Genomic DNA, 23,404 nt, shown 5'->3' with positions numbered 1-23,404 from the left:
GATAACATGGTTGATTTACATTAATTAATTTTTAAAATTATTCTAACAAAATTTTTGGACATTACAATGTATTTTTTTTCAATTTTTTTTCACAATTCTCTTTATAGGAGCTTGATAAAATTTCATGAATTTTTCCATGAATATAGACATTAATAGGCTCTATTCATCGACACCAATTAAAGTTAAATCATTCGTAGAGTTTGTGAAATATTGGTATTTTTTCAAAAATCTATTTTTCCACGCTCAGTCCAAGAATTGTTATCAGAATGAAATGACTCATGACTTAAAACATTTGTATTGATAGCCTCCTAATTCTATCAGAATATGATGCGGATAACAGCTATTACTGTTGAGCTACAGCCTATAGTTTGTGAGATTTTATTTTTTTCATTTTTCTCATGATAAACTGAAAAAATTAACAGTCATATCAATGAAATCATGGCTCAAAAAGTTTGTTTTGATGCTTTCTCGATGGAGTGCAAAGATGATGAAAACAGCATAACTATTTAGTAAGTTGCATAGTAGCAATATGAAGCTTTAGGTCATATGGAGGTCATATGGGGGTCATATATGGGTTATATAGGGTCATATAAAAGTTGTACGGGATCATATGGGGGTGATATGAGATCATTTGGAAGTTATCTGAGGTCATATGGTGTCATAATGGGCTCATATGGAGTTATGTGAATGGGTATGATATGGGTTCATATGAGCTTCATATAGAGGCTGTATGAGGTCATATGGGGGTTCTATGGGTTCATAAAAGGTTAATATAGGGATCGTAAGAGAGTCATATAGGTGTCACTATTCAAAACAAAAAATAAGAGTCATAAATTTTGAAAATGGAGAATCCATTCGGAAGCATATTGCTAATTTGTTAGCAACATAAATTATACCCATGTACAGAAATTAAGATTAGCCACTTGTTTTTTCGTCAATGGAAAGAGTTAAAGTTGCACAGTAAAAGTTCTTGGCGTTACGCCACGTGTGACGAGCCAAAATTGGTTGATATTTAATCCTCGTCGTTGTTTGTTTATTTAAATTTCGAAAGAATTATTGGAGTCTCTTTATGACTCAATACGCTAGAGCGTAACAAAACAGGTCTTCCATATCTCACGAAGGAAAATCCGGAGATTATTGCCCTCGCTCAATTATTATGTATGAAAATTGAATGGGGCCTCTGATGGCCCTACGGCTTAAAAGCATAATTTATAGGATGCGTATTGTGACAACGTATGCCAAATTCCCAAAATACAACTGTAAATGAACCAGACAATGTCTCCAATGGAACATGGTCCGGAGGAGTATCCCCGAACTCAGTGGTCAAGAACCCCTTAATTATGGTTTGTTGTCATTTACGACAATGAGTGGAGTCTCTTGTGACTCAAAAAAGCTAAAGCTTATTAATAGTACTGTTGGATTGTAAAAATGTACGAAATATGTCTCCACAGAACTTTTGAATTCCCCAAGAAACAACTAACTGTTGAATTATCTGTCCAAACCCCAAAATTGTCTCTCCACATTCACCGGAATTATTCAATCGCGTATTCCCGGTCCGGAGAATGAAACCTCAAAAGAAAATCAATAATAGAAACATACTTTCCTGAGAAATCTTCGCCTTCCGGACGCACGCAATGCAGTGCACACCCTTAGCTGTGTATTGTCAAGTGTGCTCGTGCTATATTCAACTTAATTACTTAATTTTTGGGGGAGAAGAGCCCCGACAGAGCCTACCTTGCCCCCTTTTTTCACGAATAGTAACGTCGCACCAGAAATCACTTATTGATATGTGCACACCCACGCCAAATATTTCTACTGGCTTACGATGTCTTCGTCCGGAGTGGTTCGCCACGTGCTCGCCCGTTGAATACCGGCTGGATAATTCGCCTGGTATGTTCGCCGAGAAGTCTCTAATTCGCCAGAGTATCCCCTCAGATTCGCCCAGATAGCCTTTTTCCTCCCAAATCCCCCGTAGAGTTCCACACGTTCAATTTCTGAGGAATAATTAGGCCCACACAAGTTTTAGAAATTAAACGATGTGTACAACGTCTGACGGTGAAGATGGAAGTGATGAGGAAGGCGGAAGTGGTTATTGCCCTCTCGATCACATGCCATCTGGCTCCATTTCTCTTGGCCCTTGACATTGGTCCTGAATTCAAATGATTAGCTGATCCCGGCCTCATTTACATATTTCGCCGGCCACGTGCTGTGTAGTGGCGCCTTCTAGTCCTCTCAGATATACACTACTAGTGTCAGGTGGTCTATGACGCCTTTCCGGAGGTGAGAATCGCCTCGTGGATGAGTCTCGGGATATGTGTGGGTACTAGATTAGGTTGGGTGGGCCCCGTAACGTGCTGCGTCCTATTGATGTGATTCAGGCCAGCGCGGTATCCAAATCACTCCGCTGACAAGGTTTTCACAGGTGTGGACAACTTGGACGTGGAAATGTGAAGGTGTGATGCTTTTATGGGGTTTTATAAGGCCTCGGGTCCTTGTAACTTGTTCCTCAGGCCTCGTGATGGTCCTCTGCGAAGCTTAGTGGTTCCTCAGTGATGTAGAATGAGCCAAAACTACGCATTCATACTGTTCTCTCACACATACACATCATTCTTAGTTCTAACCTAACTTCCGGGGTACCAGGGCATATACATATTATTCGGATTAAGTTATATATTTTCTCCATACACGTCCAATCGAGAAAAATACGAATCCCTTCGTCGCACACGTAAACTCGATAGTTTTTAATTAATTTGAATACCTGCCGGTTGAACCTATAATTAAACATTTTGATATGTTGTTCAGGACATTTTTACGGATCGATTGGAATTTTTTCAGTGACAGCTGAATTTTTTTCGACCCCAACATCTAAATTGACTCGACTATCCCCTTCGAGAGGATTGCCGTAGATATCCTGGGTCCCTTACCGGAGACTTTCTAGGGCAATAGGTTCATTCTAGTCATGACTGATTATTTTCTTCACTGGTCGGAAGCCATTCCTTTCCCTAATAATCAGCACCGTTACTGAAGCTCTCGTTTCTCATGTTATTTTTTGATTCGTACTTTCTTTGTAAATTCATTTGGACCAAGGCAGGGATTTTGAATCTCACCTCTTCAATCTGATAATGAATCTCCTGGGAATCCATAAGACTCGGATAACACCTCTTCACCCTCAATCAAACGGAATTGGTTGAAAGATTAAACAGAACTATTTTGAATTTTTTAGCAAAATTTATCAGGAACAATCAAAGAGTTTGGGTCAATAAGTTTCCCTATCCTATTCTTAATGGCTTACCGATCCTATGGTAATGTTTGGAGGAGAATTGAGCGTTCCATCGGATGTACTTCAAGGTAATCCTCCAGTTGAAAAGTCAAGGGATGATGTAATCCCCGCTATTTACGTTGATTAACTACAATGTTGAATGGTCGGTATTAATCAAGAAGAGAGAAAAAACTGACCACTTGAAACCGATAAAATAAAATCAACGTTTGATTTGAAGGCATGGTATAATTCACAATTGGGCCAAAAGTTTGGCTCTTTGCCCTCAAAAGGGTCAAAGAGAAATGTCCAAAAATCCACAGCGATAGGCCGAAAAATTGTTATTCAAGCAAAATTAAACCAGATAGTTTATAAGGTTTATAAACCAAATTCAGAGGTTTCCCAAGGGTAGATTCAAGGTCGTCCATGTGAACTGACTGATGATTTTTGCACAAGCTGGAGTGATTACAAGGATTTTTATGAAAAAACAGAAAAACGTGAAATATCTCGAAAACTTTGTATGAACGGGTCTATATGTTTTGATTGATTCGGATAGAAGACATCGAAATAAATATTTTGAAAAAAAAATTGAAATCGGTTGCGTAGTTTTTAAGCTATTGCACAAAACAGAAAAACGGAAATATCTCGAAAACATTGTATGAACGGCCGTATATGTTTTGATTGATTCTGATAGAAGGCATTGAAGCAAATATTTTGAAAAAAAAATTGAAATCGGTTGGGTAGTTTTTAAGATATTGCACATAAAAGGTTTTCAGAGAATGTCAAATATCTCGAAAACTACTCATGCGATTGAGCGCATATTGAACAGGAAGGATTGTTATCATGAGAGGGAGATTCTTTCCAAATTTCAAGTTGATATCTCCATTTTTGTACAAGGTAGAGTAATTACAAGGATTTTTATGAAAAAACAGAAAAACGGAAATTTCGAAAACTTTGTATGAACAGGTATATATGTTTTGATTGATTCAGATAGAAGGCATCGAAACGAATATTAAAAAAAATAATTTTATTGGTTGACTAGCTTCGAAGATATTAGCGAAAAACGATTTAAAAACGAATAGCTTTTTCTCAAATAGTATATTACGTGCTAAGGCGGAGAAGTGCTGAATTCAACGCTGGTGGAGTACAGGCGCACGAGGCACGTGAGTCGGAGACGAGGCCGCCTTCGGATTCAGCACTCGACGCCGAAGCGCGTATACTATTTTTTATTGCGAAAAGCCCGTGGGGGTTGGGGGTGGGGGCGTGGAGCGGGGTCCAGGGGGCGCAGCCCCCGGCGGGGGGGGTTGGGGGGGGCGGAGCCCCCCCCACTGAAGAAAAAACAAATTGCAAAAGAAAAAAAAAATCAAATGCATTTAAATTTCCCCGCCACAGCCGGGGAACAACAACTCCAAGAGAAGCCAACAAATCACCATCATCTCTCTGTAATCGTATTCCCCAACCTGTGATCAACGACATCTCACCAATTCCACTTCATGATGTCTCACCAGATCCTGCTCCAAATCTACAGTTGAATCAACTTCTACGTTCCCATCCAAATATCAATCTCAATTTTTACAATTGCTCAAATTTTAAAGTATTTGATAAAGAAAATAAGGAAAATAAGTGAATCTCGAGATCTTAGTTGAGATAGATGGGCATAACTGATTGTTTTGTTAGATTTTATTATTTAAACTATGAGTATTATTCTTGCGTTTACGTTGTAGTTTATTTCAGAGTTTCAATAAAAAATTTTCTATGAAATGATATTTCTAATATTATTATTATCAAAATTAAGATTTTTTAATAATTTATTTTTCATTTTAATTTTCAGGTGTATTTTCAAATTTAAAATTTAACAATTTTGAAGATAATGAAGGGGATTCACTGGCTGAATTTATCAGTTTTTATATGTAGTTTTATATTTCGGTACATTAACGCTGGGTGGCGCCACACGTTTTTCAGTCCTAAGGAGTGCATTTCTCACTTTTTCACTCCTAAGTAGTGCATTTCTCACTTTTATACTGCTCAACGGTAAAAAGACCTACTTCTCATGCTTAACTACCGTCGGTAAAAGAGCCCTTTTTGGGCTTGAGCAATGAAAAACTATTTGATTAATCGGGCGGAACTTTTGCACAGAGTTAGTCCTTGTTAAGGCCTATAATCTCACAAAATTTCAGATTTTTGGGAATAAGTTTAGCCAATTAATTACTCAATTTTCCAAAAATTGACCACGGGAAAGGTGGCGATGGACGTTGACACCGACAGACATGGTCGCCAAATTTCGTATTTTTACATTTCAGACCATTCTACACCATTTCCAATCAAAATTAGAGAATGCGAAACAGCACGATTACAATGCTTCCATTCGGAAGCAAAAACGTCAAAAATCATGTTTTTCTGACATATTCCATTGTTTCTTCTAAAGTAATAATGCGATTTGAAAAGTTTTTCTTAATCGATGCGTATTAATGTAACTTAAAACTTATTAGGTTATGAAGGTGATCCTCTCAGCGGTTCATGGGTTATCCATGTAAAACGTGTGAAAATGATTGAAAAAATGAGTTTTGTTTGAAAATTCAACAATCTTACCGCGAATAACGATGGTACTTGATCTCTTTGTATGAACAATGCATTTATATGCTATTGACTTCCCAGCCCTAAAGGAGGAAGTTTTCGTAATTAACCCGAAAAGCTAAAGTGAAATTTCCATGATTTGTTGACATTTCGCGACCCCTAGAACCATTGGATTGGATTAGAATTATTCGATTTTGATTGCATACTGAGCAAACGCATCTCAACCGTTTTCGCGTAATTCGGACGGAAATTTCAAAATTTGATTTTTTTTAACTAGGTTGAATGAGATATACGTCACTATACGTCATTTTTTACATTTTCATTCTCATGAAGTTTCTGCTCCATAACATCAACTGCTCTGTGAACTAGCCTATGAATAGTTTCATTTATTTGACCGATAATTATAGAAGCTGAATTTGCAATAAACATTATGAAATTCAATTCTCAAATGAAAAACTCAGATATGTTGATGAAAATTAGCCTCAATCTAATAATTCTGCGTGAATTTCAAGGTAATATAATATATTCTCACCAGAGCATAAAATATTTCTACAGATTTGCACAGAAACAGAGCAAATCTCGTCATTAAGATAAAAACCATGAAAAATTTTTAAACATGACATTCTAAAATCGCTGCATTATCACGTAGAACAATTAATCTCGCGGATGAAATAAATGATATAGGGTATCAATTGGAAGACGTCGACGAGACCTTCAAATTGACATTTGATTTATTCTCACAGGTCCTATCTGCAGCCTCGATAAATGGCAAAAACTGTAATTTTTGGCGCGTGAAATAACGTAAAAAGTGGAAAATCTCTGATATAATTAGATGAAAATTCCATTGAATCCAATTACTCTGCACAGTTTCGAAGAATAGTAAATGCTCTTCCAAATAAAATATAGATATCCCCGCCTAATCCGTTTAGGTGCATCGAAAAATCTAACCAAATTTAATTTTTCAAGTGAAACATAAAAATTCAACTATCCTCTAAAACTCTCATAAATTGATGAAAAATCGACAAAATTGGACAAATTAGATGTCATTTTAAAGGTCAATTAATATGTTTTACAATGAGAACACGACATGTATGCTTAACGCAAGAGGACGAAGGGATTGAGTACAGAAACCACAGAATGAAACTTAGTAATGCTCACTGATATTTTTCTGCATTACATATTGGATGAACAGGAAAATGGGAATTGGTCGATAAGTTATCGGTTTGACCCTTAATGGGTCACACCCACTCCAGCCCACATGTAATGGGAGCGAGCGAAACGAGGGACCAACAACCCTGTACAATGTTTATTAAATTGTGTCACTTTGTGAAAAGAAATGTAATGACTGATTTTATTCTGTCTTTATTATGTGGTGTCAAGCATGTGCAATTGTAACGGGATGGTTCCCAACAACGATTTCTGGACAGTTTTAGTTGGGAAAACCAACTGGGGTCCGCCCTGTACAAGAATTTCCAATTGTTATAAGTTTATTTCTTCTTCTTCGTGAATTAGATATTATTCATCATTATTATATCTACTTTCGAGAATTGCAAAAGCTTTTATAGTCCCGAGGTAAGTTTGCGGGGGGGAGGGGGCAAATATTTTTCTGAAGGAGGACTAGTGTTGAGTATTTCCCTCCTTCGAACCCCGGTCAATGTACAACCTGAAGATATCGTGGACTTCTTCTTCAGATGAAGAAAATAGTAGAAAGGAGTCTGGTGTCCCTCGGATCCTTTCAACATAAACAGATTGTACGAATAGACCACCGCATTTTATTGATCAGCGGTGTTATTTATTACATCGATTGACCATAACAATGCTTATCAGTGTTCAGAAAGCTAGAAAAATGAATAATAATCAATTTTTTTGTTGGACTTCGAATACACTGTAAATGATGATTTGAACTGAACTACGGGCTTTCTACCATAGCCATTTACATTGGTTGTTTTTATGAAATATTCTCCTCCCCAGTTAAGCTGATTCCAGTGAAATGCTAAGCAGCTACAAACTAGTTGTTAATTTGGGTATATATACTCCGCACGGTCTCCACTGAAACTCAAAAATACATCTCGCATGGATGACCCCATTGGTTTATTAAAAATTGTGAATAGTACATTTTCTATGTCTTTGAAATGTTTTATTCAAACGTTTTTGGGATATGGTTGCAATATTACGAAATATTCCTGGAAGTACACAATTTATGTTATAATATAATAATTTGATATACAAAAACTCGACTACGATTTATAGACCCGCAATGACTTCATTTTTTCGCGGCGAATTGCATACATTTTGAAAACGTGTACGTCGTAAAATAATCGAAGGAATAAATGAAGTTTTTAAGAGATTTCTCCTCAACTAAACGCAGGAGATGATATAATCCATCAATTTATTATACCCGCAATATTGGCAATATATTAAGAAATAATTTATTTACAAAAGTGAAGAAGTAGAACAGTGAATTGAGTTCAACTTGCTTCACTCGTTATTTTACGAAATCAGCATTCATTTGCAACACTGTTTACCAGTGTTGCAACATGACACGCTTAAGTACTATAAGAGGTATTCCATGCCAAATGAGTCAACGGCTGACCCTCACCCTCTTAAAAATTGATGGCGATTTTTTCTACGATTAAGGGGCTTGAATAAACATCTCTCAAATTTTTTCAGATTTTTTCGATAGCCCAGTTCGGAGATATGATTTTTTCTTTATTTTTCCATTTTTCTTTCATAACTCGAGTTCTACTCATCCAATTTCAATTAGGGGTCAAAATTTTCCATTTTTTACCACCTGTAAGAATGTTTCTTGTAAACATTTTTTTCTAATCTCTAGATTCTCGAAATGACGAATTTTCAAAAAAAAATGTTGGAAAACTTGAATTTTGCAAATTACGTCACGGTTGATTATTTCAATTTTTTTTTCAGTAATTCCTATAATCAAAACAAAAATTTTAAGCCGTCATACATGTTGGGTTTCGTCCTGGATCTATTTTATTTTCAATTTTCAACCATCGAAATTTCGCGAATTTGATCAAAATACCCCAGAATGGCATTGATTGACTTTGATTGTAAACAGTATCAAATGCATTTAAATATATACTTATATATTACATATTTTTTCGATACATAATCAAGGTCGTTTTAGGGTATTTTCGCCGAATTTGCGCAATTTTGAAGAGAAAAAATTTAAAAAAATAGATCTTGGTTGAAACCCAACATGTATGAAGGCTCAAAATTCTCATTTTGATTAGAGCAATTACTGAAAAGAAAATTAAAATGATCAACCGTGACGTAATTGGCAACATTCAAGTTTTTCAACTTTTTTTTCGAAAATTCGTTAGTTTGAGCATCCAGGGATTGGAAAAAAATTTTACAAAAAACATTCTTATAGGTGGCAAAAAATGGAAAATTTTGACCTCTAATATATTGAAATTGGATGAGTAGAACTCGAGTTATGAAAGAAAAACGGAAAAAAAAAAAAAATCATATCTCCGAACTGGGCTATCGAAAAAATCTGAAAAAATTTGAGAGGTGTTTTTTCAAGCCCCTCAATCGTAGAAAAAATCACTATCAATTTTCAAGAGGGTGAGGGTCAGCCGTTGACTCATTTGGCACGGAATACCTCATATAAGCGGGACTGATAAATATTCGGGAGTTCAATCGTCAACGTAAATCAAGCTTAGTACTTATTTTGTATCATTTTCGTAATTTCTACATAAATATTCTGTCTGGATAATTGTGAGTTAGTTTAAATCAATAAACACTTCTTTTCCCACCAAGTAAAGTACCGAATTCCATTATCTACCCACTGTAGAGAGATTTATCTCCAAATAGCAGAACCCAGGGATTCATCCCTAAAAAATTTATTGCACATAAGCTACAAAGTTACGAGTGCACATCTCACATATCCAAATTCTTCAAGTTGAAAAAAAGTCATTGTAACGTATGTAAACATTGAATTTTTAAAACATTGAATATTCTACTAAGATCCAGTAAAAATATCGCACACTCACCGACAGCTATCTCTGGAACATGTGGCTTGATCTCTGCAGGTTTCAGCTGAGTTGCTAGTGGTGTACTCGGTCCATTAACCAAGACACTCCCCAAATAATTCAGCAACTTCTGCGCCCTATTTTGACTGGATAAAAACTTGAATAACTGTGGATTTTCATCAATGAAATAAGTGTCTACATTTCCATTCAAAAACTTCTGGTTTTCCAGTACATTCAATAGAAACGGAATATTAGTCTTGACTCCTCTAACCCTAAATTCCCTCAGAGCTCGGTTCATCTTCGCGCAAGATGACTGGAGATCAGCAGCATGGGCAATAACCTTTACCAATAACGAGTCATAATATGGGGAGATGATTGCCCCAGCAAAAGCAGAAGCGCTGTCCAATCTAATCCCCATTCCTTCACCGGATCTGAAAACTTCGATCCTTCCAGTGTCCGGCTGGAAATTCTTCGCAGGGTCCTCAGTAGTCACCCTACACTGGATCGCATACCCCTGAGGAGAAATCTTCTCCTGTGTCATGCCCAACTCAGGAAGGGTCATACCCTCAGCAACCCTAATTTGCGATTGCACTAGATCGATTCCTGTAATCTCCTCAGTGACCGTGTGTTCCACCTGCAGTCTCGCATTTACCTCAATGAAGTAGAAGTTTCCATTCTCATCAACCAGAAATTCCACAGTCCCTGCGTTTGAATACCCCACGTGTCGCGCCAATTTTACAGCATATTCGGTCATCTTATCTCTGACTTTGTAATCTAATCGAGGCGCTGGAGCGATCTCCACAACCTTCTGATGTCTTCTTTGAACAGAGCAGTCTCTTTCGTAAAGGTGAACAACGTTTCCTGCATTGTCTCCTAGGAGCTGAACCTCAATATGTCTCGGACGTTCGATGAACTTCTCAATGAACAACGCACCATTGCCAAAAGCTGCTTGGGCTTCTGAGGATGCTCGTTCAAACATCTCCTTGACCTCTTCCATCTGTTTGACTACGCGCATCCCCCTACCACCACCACCGTAAGCAGCTTTGAAAATCACTGGAAGACCGTGTTTTTGACAGAAAGACATGGCTTCTTCTGAAGACGTCACTGGCCCGTCTGTTCCAGGAACAATTGGAACACCTGCTTCAATTGCAGCAGCTCGAGCTGCCACTTTGTCACCCATCTGCCGGACTACATGAGGACTAGGACCTATAAACCTGATTCCAGCGTCGACAACTGCTTTTGCGAAGTCCGATCTTTCAGATAGGAAACCGTACCCAGGGTGAATAGCGTCGATATCATTTTCTCTTGCAATTTTTATTATCTCTGCAACGTTCAGGTAAGCTTGGACGGGGGGAAGACCTCGACCCACTACGTAACTCTCATCCGCCTTTTGTCTGTGCATCTGCATCTTGTCTTGCTCAGAATAGATCGCCACCGAGCGAATTCCGAGCTCTGTGCATGCTCGAAAAATTCTAATGGCGATCTCGCCTCGGTTGGCAACTAATACGCTGCGAATTGGCTTATATTGGATATCGGTGCCGAAACTTGAATTAAAAGTTCGAAGGGTCAAGCGTTGGGGAGTCAGTGCCCGGCTAGCTCTGTGAACTGAGTACATTCTGATAGTTTTGAAGATTCTGATTTCGGGTGGATATGAGATCGTTTAGAAGGATCTAAGTAGAATTTATCTTTTTTTTATTTTTTATTTACAGGTCTCGTCCAATTTTCTTGCAGGTGAGATTAACTACAATTAGTTCTGTGAGCAGGTTCCTTATTGTTGATTTAATTGGTCTGGAACATAAATTTTAATGATTGTTGAAGTATATTGTAGAAATATAAATATGTGTGCAGATGATCAGTAGGAAATGTTATCGTCCTCACTGCGATTTTCCTTTCAACTATTGGATTTCTATTGAACTCTACTAGCTTTTGACCGATTCTATTTAAATGTCCAATAGACAATATTTTATAGACAGTATCAATGGAATACGGTTTTTCTATTGAACTCATTCTATTGAGATATTTGCTGTAGAATTTTCTCGGCTCAAATTTTCCATGGTTTTTTTTGTTTGATGTTCTTGATGGAAAGAAATGAAAAATAGAGTGAAAAAAATGTAGTGAAGCTACTTATATATTTATTTAAGATTATTTCAATGTATTGTGTTCGGGCTTGGCTTAGCAACCGAATACCATACCACAACACCTCGCGACGATTCGTAATAATTCGAACATCCTCAATCGGATGATTAATACCGTTGTCGCGAGAGCACATTCTCGTTCCAGCTCTCATGGTGTAAACCATGTTAAGTTGGCTGTGAATAAATCTAATACAATATATACCAATTCCAAGTGTTATACGTTACAAAACCCATCCACCCTTTACCGAATTCTCACAAAAAAACTTTTAAAATTTGAGCTGAGGAAATTCTATAATAAGTATGTCAATAGATTTCAATAGAAACAGGTACAAACGAATAGAAAAGTAATAGAATTAACTAGGGGGGAGCCACTGAGCATTGATAGCAGAAGTACGTGTTTTGTTTGGGACTGTGGTTTTTTTATTAAATTTTTGCGCTTTACTACGCTTGGGGTGCATTTTTCTGGTGCTCACGTATATTCGTGATTTGGCTTCTGGCTTAGAGCTTATTTCGCTTGCTGTGTTGTCCTCACGCGCTTCAATTTTTGCATCAGAACGTGGCTTAACCTAAAAGGCTGCAGAGGATAGTTACCCTTATTAATGGCCCTCGGAAACCCGCCACTCCCAAGAAAATTTTCTTCATGTGGAAAAAATAACCTGTTGTGTTCATAATCCTTCATCTTCTGGATTCTCCTTTTCGGACCCCACTCAAATGGGTACAGTTTGCATGGTAAAGACACTGCATAGACATCCGCAGGCACTAGATTGCTTCTTTTGCTGCCTTCTCTCCTTATAATTTATTGTATGTAGCCCCATCTATGAGGGCATTCATACTACCATGTCAGACTTAGACAAGAAGATAAGCGAGATGTCAGTCGGTCAATACCTCACGCTTCTAGACCCAAGACTCAAAGAAATAGTTTCAGCGTCGGCAACTGAGGCCATTGACTCTATGTAGATACAAGTCCAAGACAATACGGATAAAATTCGATCACTGATTGAGGAAAATCGACAGCTCCACAGGACTATCGATGCTCAGGGGAAATTGATAGAAGACCAGAGACGTCAAAACAACCTGATTATCCATGGACTTGCAGATGCCTCTCCACCTTCCTCCTTGATTGACTCCTTGCTCAAATTCTTCAAAGAAAAATTAGCAATAACCCTGCAACCTCAAGAGATCAATTATGTAAAAATAATTGGTACAGGTCGAGGGGATAATCCTCGACCTATGCCATCCTCTACCTCGTGCTGTCATTGCAGCGTGCACATCTTTCAACACGAAAATTTCCATCCTTAAGAATGCTTCCATGCTAAAAGGCGCCAAGATCTCCATTTCAAAGGATTACGACAAGGTCACCATTGCTACTTGCAAGGAATTGATCCCCCTAGTGCAGAACCTGAAGCAGAAAGGTTACGAAGCTCCTCTGAGAGACGGCGACATATAGATAGGTAACAAAAGAACCTCCATAGAAGAGGCCCTCCAGCTGAAGAAGACACCCAGGGAGACGTCCTGTCAAAAATATACCAAACAGTCACAGCAATGCAAACAAGCGCCAAGGCACTCCTTTATTGGTTGCTGAACTTACTCCCTCCTTGAAGAAGCAAAATGATGCAGGAGCAGAAGCTACACCACCAGAGACCACCGCTGCGAAGAATTTTTTTCGTCTCTCATCCCTTCAAGCTTATGCCTATAGTAAATAACTCCCCCCCGCCCCACCACCCCTCAATCAACTCAAAAACTATCATCTACCAGTTTACCCACACTTCCACTCCTCCTCCCTCTTAGAAAATGGCAATCATCCAGCAATATCCAAACACTACCCTTTGCATTCTGGAATATAGACGGACTCAAAAACCTCTTCAACCTCGACAAACCTATGATGCAGTACCTCTCGAGATTAGAGTTCTTCGGCATACTGGAAACCTGGCAGGACAAGGAAGTGAAATATTTTCCAAGATTTCTCGCAAGTTTTCAGCCATTCCAAATCTCTGCGACGAGATCCTGTCTCACTGGCAGACCCTCTGGGGGTATTATGCTCTTCATCAAGAAAAATAGCAACTGGTATACTCAATCTATCCTAGTGAGATCAGAGAATTACCTTCTGTTTTCTCTAAAAATTGATAACACCGAATTTTTATTTTGCTTAGCCTACTTCAATCCGGATCTAGATGAAGAATGCGCAGTCAGCGAGCTCTCCGATGTTATCAGCATTTACAGTCAGAGGAATCCAAATGCCCCCTTCATCATTATGGGAGACCTCAACGCGAGAGTAGCCTGCCTGAACCAGGTTGACTATCACATCACCGAGAGCTCTCACCTATTTCACGTGGAGGGAAACTCTTGGAGGACGAACTAAGTAGTCTTGGCTTCATACTCCTAAACGGCAGGACTGAATCGGACTCACTAGCAAGCCTGACATATATCCACCAGAGAGGAGCGAGTGTCATTGATACTGCCTGGGTAAATCGTATCGCCACACATTCAATTTTGAACTCCCAGGTCATTCCCCATGGCACAAGATCCCCGCACTTGATCTACGAAATTCAACTAACACACCTAACCCCAGAATATACCTCTTTGCTATCACCAAGCAACGCCACACCCGCAAAAATAGAAGACAAGTATCTGGGCAAAATCAAGCGAAGAGTTTCATACATATATTCACTATCTCTGTGACGCATGGTCCTCCTTCAACAGCAACGGGGAAGACACTGGCACATTAGACCAACATTTAGAATGCACTATCAAGGTAGCAGCCACCACAGACAAACGGTGCAAAACCTATGACTCAGGAAAGCCCTATCTAGGACCGCCCTCGCAGATAGCCTCGAAATGCAAAGAGATGAAAAAAAATGTACGCCATCTATTAAAAATTGCCAAAAATGCGTCCTTTGAGAAATCGCTCAGAGAAAATTACCTGGACGCAAAGAAAACGCTGATTTCTACCATGAACTCATTGGAGCATGAAAACAGAACCCTAGAAATTGCCGCCATCTCCAATGTTCGCAACAGCAAGGAATTTTGGGCGACGCTTCGGAAATTCACCCCAAGAGCATCTTCACCATGCCCCCTCCATGTGGACACTTGAGAACGATTTTATCTCTCGCATTATACTGTAAGTCACACAGAGATTCCCAGGCAGCGCTTCGAACTTACTCATCCAGTGCTCGACTCAGTCATCTCCGTTGAGGAGATCCGCAAACCTTGAAGCACCTGTCAAACGGCAAAGCACCTGGACCAAATGCCTTTGCAAATGAATTCTACAAAAGTCTCCCTTCGCCTGGCATTGCAGCAATGATGAAGCTCTTCAACAAGTTCCTGGAAACTGGTGTGGTACAAGAATACTGGGGCAGCGTCAAAACCATTGTTCTCCACAAAAAAGGTGACAAGATGGACCAGAACAACTATCGCAATATTGCCTTGGTCAACTGCATCTCAAAAATATATACTCAGATCATCGCCAACCGCATGCAGAAATGGGCGGAACATGGGAATATCATACCTGAATACCAATGTGGGTTTCATAATAACAGAGGATGTGCCGACAACTTGTTTAGTCTCCTCACGGCTACTCAAATAGCTCTGAGTCAACCTGGCAGATACCTGTTTGCTGTCTTCGTAGACTTCAGACAGGCGTTCGATTCGGTACAACACAATCTATTATGGGACAAAGTGAGGGATCTAGGCCTAGGTTCACGCGCCTTGAACTCAATCATAGATATTTACGAGAAACTCAACATGTTCTACAAAATCAATGGAGTGAAGTCGAACAAGATGAGAATAACCAAGGGCACATCTCAAGGTGAATCACTAAGCCCTCTGCTCTTCGTGCTATTCATCAGCGGTCTAGAAAAACACTTGAGGGACTCTGAATTAACAGGTGCTAGTCTGGGAGGGGCGCTCGAGCTATTGGCTCTGGCTTTCGCTGACGACATCGTGCTTCCAGCTGATTCAGCACAAGCCACACAAAAAACCCTGAATGCATTATATATCTTCTGCTCGTCACTGGGTGTAGCTGTAAATCCAAAGAAGACTCAGGTAATTATATTACACAAGAGCCCAAAATACCTCAGTATGCCCATCTTCACCTACAACGGAGCCACGATCGAATTTACAAAGTCCTACACATCTAGGAATTGTCTTCTCCAGATCGGGGAAATTCAACGAGGCAGTCATAGACCGAGTAACAAAAACTAACCAGGCGATTGGCTCAACCCTGGAGAAGCTGAGAAGAGCACAACCCAGATCGTCACTCGCGGCGGAAAAGCTTTTCAGCCCTGTTATCAGCGCAACCCTCCTGTATGAAGCTGAATTATGGGCTGATGGCCACGAGAACGCCCTGCGCACAGCACACTCCAAATTCTTCAATCAGCTCTATGGCTGGCCTCGTTCCACTCCCACTACGTCGTCCGGCTAGAGCCCAAGATGCCAGGTCTGGAGATTGGTGTAATGAAGAAAAAACTGAGATGATTGGTGAAACTGCTTAACGTGGACGATTACAGACTCCCCTGTCAGTGTAAAACAGACTGCTGAGCATCGCTACCAGAAACCCCCTCTCACAAAATCCCAACTGGGTAAATACTCTGCGCAGAGAGCTGGTGTCGTTCGGCTTCACCTCAGTCAAACCCATGCCAGATCTTCGCACACATAGATCTCATTGCAGCCAAGATGATGGCTATCTCGTGGCAACATGATCTAGAGCTGGCAGCCGCCTCATCTTTTTGCCCATTGTATCAGTGTTTTCTTCAGGATGCACCCAACTACCTGCACTTTGACCTGAACTTCAAGAAACTTGCCCTCATAAGCCAAGTGAGAGTAGCCTCTAAAAGAGGAATTTGCTTATATTGGAACAGTCATCGCATCAAGCTCACCCCCGACAATTTTTACCCTGTGTGTAAATGGGATTGCCCAGACGACCTTCAGCATTTTTTGACCTCGTGCCCTGCATCGGACATGATCAGGCACAGGTTTAGTATCACTGGGAACTCAATACAGGAGATGCTAAGAGTCAGAACGCCGAAAGAAGCCGACATTCTTTTTATTTATCTCAAAAATTTATTACTGCTTCGCTTCAACATTGTCGGCTCTTAACTCATCTCAATCTATCTTTCTTTCACAATTTTCGGTATTCACGCCGTATCAGCCGATCTCTCTTGCTATTTTTTCACGCAACTCTTTCATAAAACTGTTTTAAATAATTTTCCATCCCTCCTTTTGAGCCATTTTGAGCCTGTCATCTATAATTATTCTGCTTTCACTCTGTGATTCAACCACCTATCCATTATGGACTTTTGTATATTATTGTATATTGCTTTTTAGCTTCTATTGCTTGATTTTATGTATACATATATTTTAAGGGTCCAAACCACTGTGTAACCCCCATTGTTTTATGATTTATGTACTGTGACCATGTCACAAGAGTGCATTATAAATAAATAAATAAATTGATAAACAGAATTATCTAGTGAATTCGTTAGAATTTTCCATTAAATTTTTTTCGCGCGTCGTTTAATACGCTGACGGGTTCTATTTACCTATTTTCATATGAGGGTGACATATATGGTAGTGTTTCCCATGTACGGGATTTATATATCAGACTTTTTGCGAGTAAAGTGTTTCCATGCATGAGCGGATATTATACAGAATGTCACAAGATGATTTGTACGGCTAAATAACTAGCCAGCTAGGTGGCGTGTGTTTACGTGGCGTCTAAATTATTAAATCAACCACTGGGTTGTCGGTCGCTCGCTCCCGAATTTATGTGCGTTGGTACCGGTGGGTAGAAGTGGGTGTGACCCGTTCGGGCCGCACTAAGAACTTCCCGATTCGTTTAGTCCTAATACGAATTCAATAGGAATCATAAGAAAAGAGTAGTATTCAGAAAAAAAGTGTTGCACTCTATGAGCCCACTCTGTGACCACCACAATTATTCCTTGGCATTTGCAAAAAACTGATTGTGAGTGTGTGCGTGTGTGCAAACGTGTGTGTGTGCAAGGGTGTTTTTTTTTCGAGGTCTTGGGGGAAATGTACCTGACTGCACGATAGTGGACAGTAACATGACGGGTACTGCCACCCTGTGTGGGGCCCCCACCCACTAAACCACTTGACCCCGGAAATTCGTTGACCTTACTTTCCCTCGCGGCACCACCGTTAAGTATTACTTGGCGAGGGAGGTCTCAGCTATTCGCTCTTCCTCATTTTCCACCTAATGTACGTCCCCCTACCCTACTCAGATGTTGTGCCTGGGAAGGAGGTTCCAATAGGTTCCCCGTCTATTCTGCAGCTCTGCGCTCGCGTTCCTCTCTTCTGAGCTCCTTCATGACTTCTGCCGCGAAGTTGCTCGCTGCGTCCCAAGCTGCCTGCGATGATAGCATAGCTTCCACCAGGTTCTCAGGCAAGACTTCGCTTTCCAGGGCTGATTTCCAAGTACACCGGCTCTCACTGAAACGGGGGCATTTAAAAAACACATGTTGCGAATCTTCGTCTTCTCCTGTGCAGACCGGGCACTTCGGGGAGTCCTCATGTTTGAATTTATAAAGATAAGCCCGAAAGCACCCATGTCTCGACAGCATCTATGTGAGATAATAATTGACATCTCCATGATTGCGATTCAGCCAGATATCCACCCGTGGGATCAGGCGATAAGTCCATCTCCCGTTGGTAGATAAGTCCCAATTTAGTTGCTATCGTTGCAGACTCTTACGCCTCTCTTCCGTGCTGAGTTCTATTGCGCTCAGTGCTTCCGATTTCCTTCGTCGATACAGAGATCTTCGTTCCTCGGCCAGAACTTCTATAGGTAGCATCCCGGAGATGACGCAAACTGCGTCCTCGGACACCGTACGGTATGCACTCGCAACTCGCAGAGCACTCAGTCGGTAGACTGGTGCAACCTTCCGCCATGATTCCTGCAACTGTAGTGCATCAACCCAAGTGGCAATACCGTACGTGAGCACCGACGTGATCACCGACAACAGTAATGCTCGCCTCCTCTGCTTTGGACCACCTATATTCGGCATAAGGCGCGACAAGGTGGCTCTTACTCCAGAGGCCTTGGCAGCCACGTGCTCTGCTTGCTGTTTGAAATTCAGTCGAGCGTCGATCATCACTCCTAAATACCGAATGAACGGCTGGGAAGTGAGTTCATAGTCCCCGACTTGCAGCGTTAAAGTCTCAACTTGTTTCCTGCTTGTGATCATCACGGCAAGGGTTTTTTTTTCCCGAGGTCTTGAGGCAAATGTTCCTGTCCGCACGATAGTGAGGCAACAGCATAACACTTGCGATAACTAGTGTCGTGCTGCTGCCACACCCTGTGTGGGGCCCGCACCCACTAAACCACTTGACCCCGCTCATCCTTGACCTTTCTTTCCCTCGCGGCACCACCCCTAAGTATTACTTCGCAAGGGAGGTCACAGCTATTGGCCCTTCCTCTTTANCTTGCGATAACTAGTGTCGTGCTGCTGCCACACCCTGTGTGGGGCCCGCCCCCACTAAACCACTTGACCCCGCTCATCCCTGACCGTTCTTTCCCTCGCGGCACCACCGTTAAGTATTACTTCGCGAGGGAGGTCACAGCTATTGGCTCTTCCTCTTTCCAGCCTAATGTACGTCCTCCTAGCCTACTAAGTTCTTGGGTGTAGGTAGAAGGTTCCAGTAGGTTCTCCGTCTAAGTTGCGGCTCTGCGCTCGCGTTCCTCTTTTCTGAGCTCTTTCGTGACTTCAGCCGCAAAATGGCTCGTCGCGTCCCAGGCTGCCTGCGATGATAGTAAAGTATCCATCAGATTTTCAGGCAATACTTCCCTTCCATGTGAAGACACCCAGGTACGCCTTGTCTCGCTGAAACGAGGGCATACGAAGAACACATGCTCCGCATCTTCATCCACGTCCGTGCAGGTTGGGCATTTCGAGGAATCTTCATATTTAAATTTATGCAGTGTAAGGATATTTTCCCGGGTTGTTCACCCAGGAAAAATCCAAACTACTTTTTAGCCGTCTCTATCGCTCAATAGTCGGGCGCCAGCCGAACCTTCACGGGAGGTTCGACGAAAACCGGCCTCTGAGGCAAACTCGTCCACTCAGCGGACTTCTGTGGCCGGGCAAAGGGTTGCCCAGCTAGCATCAGTGTGACACGGTCGAGTGGGCGAGGTCCACCAGGAGTATCTTATGCCAAACGTCACCAGCCACTATTTCAGGCTGGACATTAAGCCTCACGGCCTAATCATCCATGTAAAGTGAATTTACTCTCGTCCTGGAGCGTTTTACATTTTCTCAGTAGGCTTTCGCCTCTCGAGTATTTCGACTCGGGAGGGTTTTCAGAATTAAATGCGAATCAGCCGGGACTCCTCAGAGCCTGGGACGCCGAGAGGCTGATCCGACCAAAGTGGAACACTGTTACCCACTTCACGACCACCCACACTCTCGGCCACCAGTTACCGCTTCGGTCATCGCACGTCACCGTCTCCGGGTACTCGAATGTCGGCACATGGTCGGGTCGACAGGAGGACGATCTCTACTCCAGACCCACGGGCCCATGTGCACGACATTTGTTTCGCCGAGCCGGATAACGCCGGAAACAACAAAGTCGGCACTAAGAGTTCCGAAATAACTCTTTTTTCCATTTGTGGGGGATGCAGTTATGCACCTGGCCGCGCTGAGCTATTCGCCCACCATTCCCGTGGCCCTCTTTCAGGCCAACACCACAGTATATATCGGGGAAATCCTTTCGACTTCCCCGCTCGAGCGTCCGCGTTCGACTAACTCAGAATCTTACTAGGGCCTTCTCCCCCTAGTCTGGATATCTCAGCGACGATAGGTCATTCCGTTACCCTATCCCCACCAATCAACCCGACGGGATCCCGGGGGCACCAGTCCTCTCACCTGGCCGTTGGTCCCTAGTCTACTCTGACATAGCCTATGGAATCGCCCAGTTGGACAGCCTGTACGTCGGCCCCTTTTCCCCTAGCACATGCTGGGCGAATTCCAAAATAGCGATAGTCTAGTAACGTCCTCCAGACCTCCAGGGGTCGCGGTTTCACCCATAACCGCTATGCCTTAGGTCTTTCATCGGTTTGTCGCTCAGTTCATCTAGTCGCGGCTTCCTTCAGCCGCCTCTAGATGTCGCCTCCTGTCTCAATTTTAGAGTTCACGTATCTTTTTAAGGGGATTTCAACCCGTAACGAGAAAATCTCGTTACAGCAGATACGCTCTAAAGCACCTATGCCCCGTAAGCATCTGCGTTAGGTAGTAGTTCACCTCTCCGTGGTTTCGATTTAGCCAGACATTCACNGCATTTCGAGGAATCTTCATATTTAAATTTATGAAGATACGCTCTAAAGCACCCGTGCCCCGTAAGCATCTGCGTTAGGTAGTAGTTCACCTCTCCGTGGTTTCGATTTAGCCAGACATTCACCTTGGGGATCAGACGATAGGTCCATCTCCCTTTGGTGGAGTTGTCCCACTTCAGCTGCCATTTCCGCAGGCTGTTCCGCCTCTCTTCCAGCGTCAGCTCCTCGGGACTTAGCGCTTCGGATCTCCTACGTTTGTACAAGACCTTCCGCTCCTCAGCCATTATTTCTATCGGCAGCATTCCTGTGATGACACACACCGCGTCCTCAGAAACTGTCTGATATGCACTTGCAACTCTAAGGGCACTCAGTCGGTAGACTGGTGCGATCTTACGTCGCGCTTCCTGCAACTGGAATACCTCTCCCCAAATGGGAATACCATATGTGAGCACCGAAGTAATCACTGAAGACAACAGTGCCCGTCTTCTTTGCTTGGGTCCCCCGATGTTAGACATGAGGCGTGATAAGGTGGATCTAACGCCAGATGCCTTGGCCCCCACATGCTCTGCTTGCTGCTTGACCTTCAGTCGTGCATCGATCATCACCCCCAGGTATCGAATGAATGGCTGAGAGGTGATTTCACAAGACCCGACTTGCAGTGTGATCGTCTCGATCTTCTTTCTACTGGTGATCAATACGGCTTCCGTCTTATGCTCCGCCAGGTCCAGTCGAACAGAGTCCATCCAACAGCGGATCGTTTCAAACGTTGTACTGAAGACACGATTCATCTCCTTCAGGTACTTCCCGACGATGACTACGGCCACGTCATCTGCGAATGCCACGAGCTCGGTTCTCCGCGGCATTTTCAGCTTCAGCAGCCCGTCGTACATGTTCCATAGTAAAGGACCCAGTACTGAGCCTTGGAGTACCCCTCCCGTGACTTCATACTGCTTGGGACCACACTCCGTGTCGTACTTGAGAATCCTCCCGGTGAAATCGCTGTAAACCATCCTCCGCAAGTATCCTGGTACGTCCAATTTGGCAAGAGCCTCCATGATGCAGTCCCAACGGGCTGAGTTGAAGGCATTCTTGATATCCAGTATTACTACTAGGCAGTACTCCTTAGTGTCATTGAGCCATCTTTCCCCTGAAATCGCTCTCCTGGCGGTATCAACAAGGTTGATGGCATCCAATGTGGATCGACCTTTCCGGAAACCATATTGATTTTCGGCTAGCAATGATTCAACAGCTGCTTCTATTCTCTGATGGATTATACGCTCGAGGATCTTACCGGCTGTGTCGAGCATGCAGAGAGGACGGTATGATGAAGGTTCGTCCGGCGGCTTGTTCCCTTTTGGGAGCAAAACCAGCCTCTGCTGCTTCCACATGGCAGGAAATATGCCTTCTTTGAAGCACTCATTATAGACGTCTAGAAACTGCTCTGGCATCGCTTGGATTGCCGATTTCAGTGCAATGTTGGGGATACCGTCCGGACCAGGGGCCTTTGTGTTACCCACTCGCATGTAGGCCTCCATCAACTCTTCCCTTGTGATTTTCGCTACGATCTCATCCTCCTGGTGTCGGGCGGGACGGTGAAAATCTGGTTGTTGAGGGAACAGCGTTTCAACCATCTTTCTCAGGAGAACAGGACACGATGGTGTTGGCATAGGTTGACTTTTCAGTCGTGTCGTCACCACCTTGTAAGTTCTCCCCCAGGGATCGCCTTCTACTTCAGCAAGAAGTTCACTCCAGCAATGCTTCTTGTTGTGCTTTATCGCCTTGCTCAGTTTCCGACGTGGCTTTTTGTACCTCATTTCGAGCTCCTCGGTTTGGTTTCTTCCGGCCTCGTTGGGACAACCTCCTAGCTGCGTTGCATTCCCTCCGGAGGACCGCGATGGTGTCATTCCACCAATACACCGGGGGGTGTCGATTCGTGGTCCGCTTCCTCGCCATAATGTTCCGTGCCTTCGCTGTTGCATTCGTGCCAGTAATCAGACGGTCATCTAATGCCGCCGAGTAAGAGCCAAAATCAAAGGTGCTCACTCTCCAACCAACAATGTTGGTCTTCTTTGCGGTTGATCTGGCTTTCTGGTCAGAGCAAATCTCCCAGAGTATTGCCCGATGGTCACTCGCAGTGTAGATATCAGTTACTCTCCATGAGTAG

General features: G+C 42.3%; 2 protein-coding genes across 5 annotated transcripts in view; both read right to left on the bottom strand.

Annotated features, from left to right (window-relative positions):
- Positions 1-23,404, bottom strand: part of LOC107037943 (pyruvate carboxylase, mitochondrial) — a 382,628-nt gene that overhangs the window by 307,465 nt on the left and 51,759 nt on the right. For all 4 annotated transcript variants that reach the window (XM_015256778.1, XM_015256777.1, XM_015256779.1 and 1 more), the window contains one exon: positions 9,844-11,610. In XM_015256778.1, the coding sequence (XP_015112264.1) occupies positions 9,844-11,437 (1,594 nt within the window). In that variant the 5' untranslated portion in view covers positions 11,438-11,610. The remainder of the gene's footprint in view (positions 1-9,843; positions 11,611-23,404) is intronic.
- Positions 18,644-19,063, bottom strand: LOC107037939. The gene has a single exon (XM_015256773.1). It carries the CDS (start codon positions 19,061-19,063, stop codon positions 18,644-18,646), a length of 420 nt encoding a protein of 139 aa, XP_015112259.1.

The sequence above is a fragment of the Diachasma alloeum genome, unplaced genomic scaffold, assembly GCF_001412515.2.
Source record: "Diachasma alloeum isolate Michigan unplaced genomic scaffold, Dall2.0 Dall_scaffold_00274, whole genome shotgun sequence".
Classification (NCBI taxonomy): domain Eukaryota; kingdom Metazoa; phylum Arthropoda; class Insecta; order Hymenoptera; family Braconidae; genus Diachasma; species Diachasma alloeum.
This window is presented reverse-complemented; position numbering and strand designations above follow the sequence as displayed.

Coding starts and splice junctions, on each gene's coding strand:
- LOC107037939 (XM_015256773.1), bottom strand. CDS start 19,063: ATGATCGACGCTCGACTGAATTTCAAACAGCAAGCAGAGCACGTGGCT.